At 33.7% G+C, this 12,458-nt stretch overlaps 2 protein-coding genes across 5 annotated transcripts; one reads left to right on the top strand and one right to left on the bottom strand.

Moving 5' to 3' along the window:
• The first annotated feature begins 2,994 nt into the window (after positions 1-2,994).
• LOC121203399 (uncharacterized) lies at positions 2,995-6,176 on the top strand. 4 transcript variants are annotated; one of them, XR_005918648.1, is made up of 6 exons: positions 2,995-3,294; positions 3,500-3,632; positions 3,797-3,981; positions 4,073-4,161; positions 5,122-5,192; positions 5,510-6,176. XR_005918648.1 is itself a non-coding variant. In XM_041101773.1 (6 exons), the coding sequence occupies exons 1-5, from the start codon at positions 2,997-2,999 to the stop codon at positions 5,174-5,176; spliced, it is 636 nt and encodes a 211-aa protein (XP_040957707.1). In that variant the 5' UTR covers positions 2,995-2,996; the 3' UTR covers positions 5,177-5,192; positions 5,510-6,176. The 4 variants fall into 4 exon arrangements, 2 of the variants coding, with proteins under 2 accessions (XP_040957707.1, XP_040957708.1); XR_005918647.1 differs by having other exon boundaries at positions 3,488-3,632; XM_041101773.1 differs by having other exon boundaries at positions 3,624-3,632.
• A 1,770-nt stretch (positions 6,177-7,946) lies between these two features.
• On the bottom strand, positions 7,947-8,474 carry LOC121220740 (uncharacterized). The gene is made up of 2 exons (XM_041100176.1): positions 8,256-8,474; positions 7,947-8,174 (listed from the first exon to the last, which is right to left on the bottom strand). Exons 1-2 carry the CDS (start codon positions 8,403-8,405, stop codon positions 7,947-7,949), a joined length of 378 nt encoding a protein of 125 aa, XP_040956110.1. The 5' UTR covers positions 8,406-8,474.
• Positions 8,475-12,458: the final 3,984 nt, after the last annotated feature.

Genomic DNA, 12,458 nt, shown 5'->3' with positions numbered 1-12,458 from the left:
TAATGCTTAGTAAGATTATATAAATTAAAACATAACTTACCATTTCATTTGCATAATATAAAGCATAAGCATAATATAACCCAAACCATAAGCTTGGCATAAGCCTATACATCACCATCAATACACAAGATAGCACACTTACACACAAATCAAATGAACCAACCATAATATAAGTAATTTTCCATATGGAATACATCAATTAGTTCATGCATTCTTTCCATAAGGTCATGCTTGATTTCATTTGAATACTTACTATTTCAATCCCTTTTCTTGCTCGTTGAACCATTTAGAATCTCATAGGATACACGGGAAACCTCACATGAAGTGTGCTTTTACATATAACCGTCATCTTTCCTTTACATCATTGCTCACACGAGGTGTGGGTCAGAATATAAGCTACATGATGCTACTTACATGAGCTGTGGAGTATTCGTAAAAAATGTAGGACCTCATCCATCTATAAGGCATTCAAGACTAGCACCCGAAACTTGAAATCCCTCGTGACATGTCATTCGTATCCTAAGAATTCCTAAGGTTCAACTAGGACTCGTTAATTTTCATTGCATTGATTTTTTTACACATCGATCACTTTCCATTATAAATAACATAATATCATACAATTTAAATAACATTAATACGATAACCATTTATACGAACTTACCTAGACGACTAGGGGCGTAGAAGTTAAATCAAGCTAATCTGAAGATTTTCCTTTGCCTCGATCTACGTCCATACCTGGTTTATCTTGACCTAAATATACAATTTCATTCCATTTAATACTTATAGTATTCAATTTAATCCACATTTCATTTTTTTAAATTACCATTTTTCCCCTAACATTTTAACTTTTTCACAATTTAGTCTTAAGCTCGTAATTTGAAATCTAATCATTTTAATCCCACTAATAGGCTATTTGAATTATTTAGGGACTTATACCAGCCAAAATAAACCATCATTTCATAAAGTTAACATAAATTTCTACTATTTTTACAAAGCAATCTTTCAATGCAAATTTCATTAATAATAACTTTACAAAACTTGTTTTTCTCAACAAAGATTCATAATCTACCATTTAACATCAAAAACCATCCAAGAAAATTCATGACATACACTCAACCTTTAACAGTTTTACAAATTAACCCCGGGGTTAGCTAGATTAAACTAAAACAAACTCAAAATCATAAAAATCATTAAAAACTAGGCTTAAAAACTGACCATGCACTCAACCAAAGCTTGACCAAATGCTCCCTTCTCTCTATTGGTGTTTTTAGGTTTTCAAATAACAAAAAGATGAAGATGATCGCTTTGATTCATCTTTTCTTAATTAATTTTCCTTTAATTTACCAAATAACTAAACTAGCCCTTTAAAATCATTAAAACCTTGCCATGTACGTTCACTATCACTTTAATTGGCCTATTTACCATTCAAGTCCCTTAGTTTAAGATTTCATAGCCATTTAACTCTTTTCACTAATAGAACTCCACTTTTTGACTTTTTATGATTTAGTCCTTTCCACTTAATTAACTATTCAAACGTCAAAATTTATTAATGAAATTTTAATACGACCTTAATTTAATCTTGATGAAATTAATATAATAAAATAATAATAATTTACTCGTCAAAATTGTGGTCCTAAAACCACTGTTCCAATATCACTAGAAAGGGTTGTTACAAGTTTGATACTATAGTTTAGTGCAGATGTAGTGTAGCGATGGTTGCTTTCATTTAACACATGATATTATCTTTATTGTAAGTTTTTTGCTCATTCACTACACCAAAACAGGCTTTTAGCGGTGCTTTTTAGGCCTTTAGCGGCGTTTTTCAGCGCCGCTAAAAGTAAAAGCGCCGCAAAAAAATGCTACAAATGACTGCGTCGCTAACTTTAGCGGCATTTTTAGAAAAAACGCCGCTAAAGACCAAGACCTTTAGCGGCGCTATTACCACAAACACCGCTAAAGGCCATGACCTTTAGCGGCGCTTTCACCACAAACGCCACTAAAGGTCATGGTCTTTAGCGGCACTTTCACCACAAACGCCGCTAAAGACCATGACCTTTTGTGGCGTTTTTCCCACAAACACTGCTAAAGGTCCATGGTCTTTAGCGGCGCTTGCCAAACAAACGCCGCTAAAGACCCTGATCTTTAGCGGCATTTTTCCCACAAACGCCGCAAAAGACCCTTACCTTTAGCGACATTTTTTTAAAACGCCACTAATTTTGGCAGATTTGTAAAAAATATTTTTTTATATTTTCAGCCCTCCTGTAAAAACAAATCAGAAGAAACCAAATCTAAACCAACCGAAAGTAATAAATCTATATAATATTTAAAATTAAACGAATAATATATAATAAATATCAATAAATAAAATAAAATTCATATTATTCTTACAAAAATGTTAAAAGTTAAAATGATAGTTAAAAGTCAAAATTGAAGTATATTTACATGATAATCTAATACGGCGGCTGTTGCAACTACCGAAACATCGTCATCATATTCTGAAGCTGCTGTTGGAGTTCATCGTACTTTCTACGCTGCTCTGCTTCCTTCGCTGTAGCCTCTACTTCCCTCGTTGCAGCCTGTGCTTTAAGCTGTAGCTAGAGTTCTTCATACTTTCTTTGAGCCTCAGCTTCTCTCGCTGCTGCATCTGCTTTAAGTTTTAGCTCGAGTTCTTCATATCTTTTTTGAACCTCAGCTTCTCTCGATGCTGCCTCCGCTTTAATTTGTGTAATTTGCTCAACTGTTGTCGCTTGCACCTGAGCCATCTGGTCTCTTAACATCTGAACTTCAGCTTGAGCCTGACTCCTTGAAGGCATGGATTGTTGCGAGCTGGATACAAAATATTGGGATAGGTTAACAAAAGATCCTTGAAATCGAACCCGACCATACCTTTCAGGACCCAAAACTTCAGTGATAATCCGGTTATCGATGTCGTCAATATGAACAGAACTATCACTGGAAGTAATCGCTTCGTACTCCGCCTTTTTATCCTTTACACCATGTTTGGTTGGGTGTATTGGAATCGGTGGGCCCCACTTAATCCTCCCTTAATCTGTTGTTTGGTTGGTTGTATTCCCATTACGTCCCAAATCTGTTCCTTCCCTAATACACCCGGTCCTGTAATAGCTAATACCCCCCTCCAGCACCGATTTGAGAATCCTTACCCATTTCTTATTTTCGTTTCTTTTTTTGCCCTCATAGATTTCTGCTTCTTCTTCCATCGGTATTGCTCTGTCCTCATTTCTTCTGCTTTCATAACAAATCCTCAACATTGTCTTCATCGGAGGCCGATTTCAGGTATGAATCTTTGCTTCAACATTGTCTTCGGCTTTCTCTGTTTTAATTGTTCTCTCCTTTAGATTTTTCAACATTGTCTTCAACATTGTCCCCTTATTTGTCTCTCCTTTAGATTTTTCTCTCTCTTTTTACTTAATTCAGATATTTAATTTTCTATATTATGATTCCATTGTTGACGTAGCTTTAATTTTAGTATTTCTTGTAGTTTTTCTCTCTTAGAAATTGAAACAGAGAGTTTAGGATTTTGAGAGGTTTGGATTCTGGTGGAAGAGTTTCTTATTTCTTGTTGTTTCTTCCTTTTTCCTGGATCGTGCTTCTCGATCAACCAGAGGGAGAAGGTGAATCTTCAACCTAAATTATGTTTATTTCATTTTGCGTTGTTCTTCTCTCTTTTATTTTCTAATGCTCTTCATTTTTCGGCGTTAATATTGTTTATAGTTGTGGCTGATGTTGAGAAAATTTATTTTCTTTTTGGAATATTTCCTTCAATTTCTGCTTTAAGGTGGGGAAGAGAGGACAATTGCTTTCATGAGAAGACTGGGACGTGCAAATTCTAAAACTCCACTATTGGGACATAGTTGTGAAAAAGGAACTATTAAGCACTCATTTCCTATGAAATATGTCCTAAAACCATGGAAACTTGGTCGATGGTTTTACCAAGTTGTCAAGTTCAGCATTGTTCAATATGTAAGTTCTCTTTAGCTTGAAGAAAATGAAATACTTAATTTTTTTTGTTGTTGGTTTCCTTTTTTAATAGATTTGTATGCTTCCTTAACAGATGATAATCAAGATATTGACTGCTCTTTTAGCAGTAATTCTTGAAGCTTTTGGTATGTATTGTGAAGGAGAATTCAACTGGGGATGTGGGTAAGATGATCTTAATGTAGAATGTTGCTGGTGATATTGAGGATTTTGTGTGATTTATCAGTAGAAAGACCTTTTTTTTCTAGTTAGAAGAAAGTAATTCGAAAAGATTGTGATCCACATTGATGCCTCTTTTGGTGCTTCACCCGCTAAGCAACAAGCCACCTAAAACCTAAACTTATGATGTTTCACTTGTGAGCCCAAGTTTGTGTTTAAAATATTCTGGTATTCCATTGTTGCATTTAAAATGGTGAACATTCATTACTGAAACAGAAATATTTGAATGGGCCCTCTTAAGAAATTTCTCATTATCTTGGCAATTTGTTTCTTGATTGTGCAGATATCCTTATATGGCAGTGGTTCTCAATTTCAGTCAAACATGGGCTTTTTATTGTTGGTTATCTAATTGGGCATTGAAATGCATTGAAATGCATAGCTATTTATGGTCACTTGCAGTTGTTCTATATTCTTCATATGTAACGGGGATAACAAATGTTGGAATGCTTTTTAGTTACAATCAAGTTCTGAAATTTCCCCCTATTCTTTTTTCCCTCTATGGAAAATGTGTGATAGTGCAAAATGGAAAGCTAATGCCTTTTGTTAATCCGTTGTGCTAATGTGTTGGATATGAGACAAAATATTTGATGTTTAAAATTAGGTTTCAACTTTTGCTTATTGTACCATACTTTTATTTTTGTCATTTTGCAATATCTAGTCATATGATTATACTCATAATTCCCATCTGTTTTATTGTAATTTAAGTGACTAGATTTGATTTTATGTTTGCTTGTTTCCATTTATTTGTAATACATTTCTAAACTTAAAAACTATGGCGAAGTGCCTTATTTTCTCTGCCTCCATTTCTTTTGCTCTATGTATGGATGAGACATTTCTTTTGAGCGACTCTACTTTTATTTCTTATGAGCTACTAACTCATTCAACTTCTCTTGAATATGCATGTAGAACTCATCGCTATGGCTGGGTATTTGAACAAATATGGTCTCATCTCATGCTTTAGTCAAACCGTTGTTAAGGTTTGTCCTGTTTTCCTTGTACTTTCGTCTTATTTTTTCTCTGCCATGATTATTTGGCTCTCTCTAGTTCTGTTTTCATGTTCTATTAATATTTTCATATTACTTTGGCGTGTCCATTTGAGTCTTATTAAACAATACCCTAGGATGTTCCTTTTCTTTTAGGCTAAGTTGTTCTGACACTGTTGTATTCAATGCTTCTGCTTTGGCAATCACACTAGGAACCTTTTTTACGAAGCTTGTAGCACAGGTCTGATGGAAATTAAAAATTCAGATGTTTGGAATTGCCTTTCATGTCAATGATCTGCTCATTTTTACAGGTCGTAGGTGGATTAGGTCTTTCATGGCAAATGTCATTTGGCATTCTGGTTCTTCTCTATTTCTACTCGCATTACTTCTTTGCCAGTGGAGCTGCTCATATTGGTGCCATGTTTACAGCCTTCTTGTCTGTGGCTACTGCTTTGGGCACTCCATCGTATTAGGGAGCCCTTGTTCTATCATTCCTCTCCAACCTAATGGGAGGCATTACTCATTATGGAATTGGATCCGCACCTGTATTCTATGGGGCGGGCTATGTACCACTAGCAAAATGGTGGGGTTATGGTTTCCTGATATCGGTGGTGAATATTATAATCTGGCTTGGAGTAAGAGGCATCTGGTGGAAGGCTATTGGCTTGTGGTAAGGCAGAATGTCATAAAATTTGCTGATACTGAGCTAAGAAGGATTTCTCACCTAACTTGAAGTTTACAGTTTCTTCTTCACATCGGAAACTGATTTGTCTTTGATTCTTTACGTTGCAGAAATAATCTTTATAGTGGGGTGGGGTTTAGAGGGTTGGAAAAAGAAGAAAGATTTGAGTTTCAGGTAGAGGTGGAGGTGTTAGAGCAGAACTTAGATCTTTACCACAAATTTTGACAAATGGAAAATACATTATTATTTTGAATACATATTAGTAATTACAAACACAGATTTGCTGCTTGATAACATATAGATCTTTTTTTTTTCATAGTTTACCATGGTTGCTTTATGCCTATATGATTGTTCATAGAAATTTTTTTTGGAAGAAGCCTATGCATGACATTTGTTTAATCCATGTTTTCTTAGCAAGTATCTACATTATTAATCTATATTATATAGTATTATATATTATGATTTTATTAAATTCATATAAGAATATTTAATATTAAGAATTTTATTAAATTATATATTTTATTAAATTATATTTAATAATAATTATTTTAAATTATATTATATAGTATTATATATTATGATTTTATTAAATTCATATAAGAATATTTAATATTAAGAATTTTATTAAATTATATATATTTTTTAAATTATATTTAATAATAATTATGTTAAATTATATTTTATAGTATTATATATTATGATTTTAGAAAATTCATATAAGAATATTTAATATTAAGTTTTTTTCTAATGATATGTGAAGTTTTTTTTTTGAAACAAAAGAGAATTCCTATGGTACATTCTTATACATGATCCATATTCTTAAGTAAAAGCCTTTGTGAATTACATTAATGATTATGCTTTTATTCATAATATACCTGTGGAAATATTTTTAATATTAATTATTTCAAATTATATTTTATAGTATCATATATTATGATTTTAGTAAATTCATATAAGAATATTGATTATTAAGAATTTTATTAAATTATATATTTTAATTATAATATATTTAATAATAATTATGTTAAATTATCTATATTATGATTTGAGTAAATTCATATAAGAATATTAATTATTAAGAATTTTATTAAATTATATATTTTAATTATAATATATTTAATAATAATTATGTTTAAATATGATTAAATTATTTATTATTGATATTAATAATCTTATTAAAATTTAAATAACAATAACAATAATAATTTACCAAAACAAATTTCTGCTAATTATTAAGAATTTTATTAAATTATATATTTTAATTAAAATAGATTTAATAATAATTATGTTTAAATATGATTAAAATATTTATTATTGATAATAATAATCTTATTAAAATTTAAATAACAATAACAATAATCATTTACTAAACAAATTTATGCTAAGGGTATTCTAGTCATTTTAGTTTTTTCCATTATGCTATTACACCTCTATTCCATTCAACCAAACACAAGATTACTATTACGCCTCTATTCCATTACATTCAACCAAACAGTTGATTTGCTATTACACCTCTAATCCAATACACCTCCAATCCAATACACCTCTAATCCAATACAGCGAACCAAACGCACCCTTAGTTTTTCCTAAAATATAAATCACATAGTTAGGAACGCAATATATATTAAAAAAACAAATGCAACATAACTTAACAATATTTGCATTACAAGAAATGGAATAAACCATTAGAAAAGAAACAGTACAAATAATTAAAACAAGTCAAATTGTATTAAGCAAACGTATCATAATTTCTGCAGCTTCAGGAGTCATAGGGTTTCCATCTTTCTTCCTATGTGTAATGTCAAAAAGTTGAAGGCGTCCAACTTTTTGATCGGACGACAGTTCCTACAATACAACAGTTAAAATATTATTTGATAGAAAGTAATAAATATCTGCCAGTATTAAAAAATTCAAAATACCTCGGCCTGAGCTATACACGCAAAACTTTTCGACCCAGCTATGTGAGTGAATTTTTGTTTCTGCCTACTACTTTTTCCAACTCGTTCACGATCCTACGTTATGAAATTATTAGTACGTTAATTAGTAAATACTATACACCAAAATAATTATAAGAATTTTGTAGTAACACATACCTTTCCTTTCTTCGAAGTCCAAAATCTAACGACCTCTTCCCACTGGTACCTCAGCATTCCCGGCGGGACATTTTGTAATTTCTCGTTGAGTGTTGTTTTCGTCTTAAAATAGTCTTTCTTTAAAGTGCTCTTATGGTCTCTCCATCTTTTTCCCAATGCCTTCTTTACATAAGCATTGGAGACCTCTAGAGCAAATCTCGTCTACAAGAAACACAAGTTAAGAAAGTAAATATAAATGAAACTTAAACCCAAGTATTATAAATGACATTAATGTTTTGTTACCTTAATGTTATCGAGAGCTTGGTTCTTGTTACTCTCGGGCATTTTAAGCCATGACTCAAAGTTAATTGGCAACATATTTGCATTCCGTGCTAGAATGCCCATGTATCCTGCTAAAAGGCTGACCAAAGCTATTACTGGATACTTTGACATGCTCGACTGGATCTAGCTCGTATAAATCCCTAAGTAGCGTACGTCCTCGAACTCTCCGCGTCCCACCATTTTCAGCTGGAAAATGTTATATTGTAATATAAGAATTTTAAAAATAAATAAGCAATAAGTCAACACACATGTAAATTAAATGTTAAATTACTTTCAACTTTTGTAGGTTCCTCAAGTGTAATCGGAACATTCGAAGATCCAATAGCAATCTATTGTTCAGTGCTGTTTGTTCCCGCCGAGTTTGGAGTCCCTTGAAGAATGCTTAGGTCTCGCACTTTTCTTCTAGGCATTTTATCTGCAAAACAAATAAAATAGTTGAAAGCTTAGTATACAATTATTATGCTAATAGCACATATAAAATAGTTGAAATATATAATAAGACTAATAATTATATTATGATATTACATATAATTAAATAATTGTAAAAGCTTACTACATTATAATTCGTAAATATCTTCATCCGTATCCTGGCGGACCCATTGAAATTGTGTACTAGTACTAGGGATGTTTTCGTTTAAGTTTTGTTCTAGAAAGGGCAAAGTTTGTGTTCTGTCGTCAATGCCATCTCTACTTGCACTGCCCATGTCAAACAAGTCTCTAGGGATGTTACAGAGTACAACGTACCAACCCTCATCAATTGGATCTTTTGAGTAAAACACTTGTTTGACTTGAGAAGAAAATACATACGGCTCATCAATCAATTTTTGTCCTGTGTGAATCAATCGAGTGAAGTTTACCATTGTGAAACCAAATTGATCTTGCTTAATTCCACGAGCAGTATTAACATCGGCCCAATCACCTTGAAATAAGACAACTTTCCATTTGCCGTAGTAATCCAACTCAATTATGTCAGTAAGAAGTCTGAAATATTCCACATTTCCCTCGACAGGATTATTGTCCCTAACACTAGCATAACTTGTAATTGAGGAATTAACAACTATTCCATAATTTTGCGTTCTCCTCAATCTCTCCCAATATTTTGTATGAAATCAGAATCCGTTGATGAGGAACGCACTATATCTTTTAACCACCCGATTTGGACCTTGGGAAAGCCATTTAACTTCGTCGGTGACGTTCTTCCCACTCCAAACCTATTGAATGGAAAGTAAACTGAGTACTTAAAATTGTTTTGATTAAATATTATTATTTGTCAATGAAAGCTCCAATTGCATACCGTTTGGCTTAACCATTCATGAAAAGATTCTGTGAATAACTTATTGATATCTCGATGTTGTGTTCTTCGGGAGTGCGAACGAGATCTCAATATTTGTTTGTACTCACTATGTTAAAAATATGTTCAATTTGTTAGAATATAAATAATTTTTAATTGATGAATATTTATCAAATTTCTAGAACTTACTTGCGTAAAGGTTCCATTGATTCGTGATGAAACAGAACATATCGATGTGCTTGTACCCACGATAAATCATCTAATTTTGCAATTTCAACTTTGCCGATTGGTTCTCCAAAACTTTGGAACAAATAATTATCGGCAAAGTTATGATCCGTGAGTCCAGCATTTCTATTTGGTCTGTTCAACCTTGTTTCAACATCTTCCAAATATCTTGAACAAAAGGTCATACATTCCTCTGCCAAGTAGCCTTCAGCAATCGATCCTTTTGGATAACGCTTGTTGCGGTAGTAAGACTTTAATTTGGATAGGAACCTAAACACGATATACAACATTATCAAAAGTTGTAACTAAAGGCATATAGGTGAATGAAGGAAAATTTTAAAAATTATAATTAACACCTTTCTATGGGATACATCCATCGATAGAAAATGGGTCCGCCAAGAATTGCTTCATGCGGGAGATGGATTATCAAGCGAACCATAATAGTGAAGAAGGAAGGTGGGAAGATTTTCTCCATGTTGCATAAAGTTAAAGCAGCTCGATCCTGTACCTTCTGAAGTTCTTAAACATCCAAAATTTTTCCATAAATGGCTTTCATTATATTGGATAGTTCAATTATACAAGACGTCACCTTCTTCGAAATACAACATCGTAGAGCAAATGGCAGTAAATCTTGCATCAAGATGTAATAGTTATGTGATTTTGGCGAATATAGTCTTCGATCTTTAACACTAACACATCGAGATATATTTGATGCATACGCATCTGGAACCTTTATATCCTTCAACACCATGCAGAACACTTCTTTCTCTGTCTTCGACATTGAGAAAATAGAAGGCGGCAACCGATATTTCCCATTCGGAAGTGGATTCGGATAAAGATCAAGTCGAATTCCCATGTCGACTAAATCAAGTCGACTCTGAAGATTGTCTTTTAATTTTTCGTCTACATTCAAAATTGTACCGACAATGTTCTCGCAGACATTTTTCTCAATATGCATAACATCAAGATTGTGCCGTAAAAGGTGATGCTCCCAATAAGGCAACTCAAAAAAAATACTTCTTTTTTTCCACTAGTCCACCTCAGTAGGATCATCCTCTTCATCGGAGTCATCATCAGCTTCATCATTTGATCTTCTATTTCTTTGCATGTTTACCGGTTGATTCATCTTCCCATAACTAAAATTCATATCTTCCAACATTAACAAGATTTCAGATCCACTTGTCTGCGAGGGAGCTTCTCTGAACTCTTCAGTACCGTCAAATGCCGAACTCTGGAATCTAAGTCTATGATTTTTCGGTAACCACCGAGATGCCCCATGTAAGAGAAATTCTTCCCATTGTATAACCATTGCGAACATGTTTGTGCAACACAACAAGGACACGCATAACGACCTTTGGTACTCCAACCGAATAAATTGGCATAAGCGGGGAAGTCATTAATGGTCCACATCAAAGCTGCACGTAAATTAAATTTTTCCTTTCTTAGCACATCGTATGTCTCGACACTAGCCCATAATTGTTTTAACTGTTCAATAAGTGGCTGTAAATAAATGTCGATATCATTCCGGGCCCTTTCTCTCCAGGGATAATCATAGATAAGATAAGGGGAGATTACTTCATGCAAATCCACGGAGGCAGATTGTAAGGAACAAGCACTACTGGCCAAGTACTGTACGCAATACTCATGATCTTGTAAGGATTAAATCCATCAAATGCTAGGCCAAGCCTCACACTCTTAGGATCGCTTGCAAAGCTTGGAAATTTATTGTCAAATGATTTCCAAGCTAAAGAATCTACCGGATGCCTTAATAATCCATCATCGGTTCGTCCATCATGGTGCCACGTTATTGACTCTGCTGTCTTCAACGACATGAAAAGCCTTTGAAGCCTTGGTATCAGCGGAAAATACCGCAAAATCTTGACCGGCTTCTTTCTTGGTTGTGCATCATTTTCATCGTCGTTCCCATCTTCTGTGTTTCTATTTATCCAACGGGATTCGCCGCATACATGACATCACTGTTGGTTTCTCTGATCGCCCCAATACAACATGCAGTCATTCGGGCAACTATGGATTTTGTTGTACCCAAGGCCTAAATCTTTTATCATTTTCTTCATATCTTTGCATGACTGAGGGATTTTTGCAAACGGAAACATTTCTCTCAAAAACTCTAAGAGCATTGTCAACGAGTTTCTAGTCCACCCTCTCAAACATTTTAATTGAAAAAGACGAACACGGAAGGAAATTTTTGAAAATTTTGATCCATCATACAGTTCTTCGTTCATGTCATTAAGTAGCACGTAGAACTTCGCCGCTTCTCCATTCGGCTCTTCATGAGGTACACTACTTTCCAGTTCAGTAAAAGCACTTCTCCCAATATTACAATCATCAGAAGCCACAAAGTCCGCTGGGAATGATTGGACACCATGATTGTGCATATTAAATGCATCCCGCAACATACCTTCCATGTCATCCACTCTATCAGACTGATGGTAAGCAGTACCAGGATAAGAAACATCCATCGTTGAGGAAGAAGTACTAGGCGGGCATTCTCCATGAAAAAACCATTTTTTATAACCCCGAACAAACCCATCAACAATTAGATGCTCGTATACAACTTCACGATAATACCAGTTTAGGTTGACACACTTGTTACACGGGCAAAGAATCATGTTCTCTTGGCTTGCATG

Source organism: Gossypium hirsutum, chromosome D09 (genome assembly GCF_007990345.1).
Source record: "Gossypium hirsutum isolate 1008001.06 chromosome D09, Gossypium_hirsutum_v2.1, whole genome shotgun sequence".
Lineage (NCBI taxonomy): Eukaryota > Viridiplantae > Streptophyta > Magnoliopsida > Malvales > Malvaceae > Gossypium > Gossypium hirsutum.
Note: the sequence above shows the minus strand (reverse complement) of the source record. Positions and strands in the feature narration are given on the sequence as shown.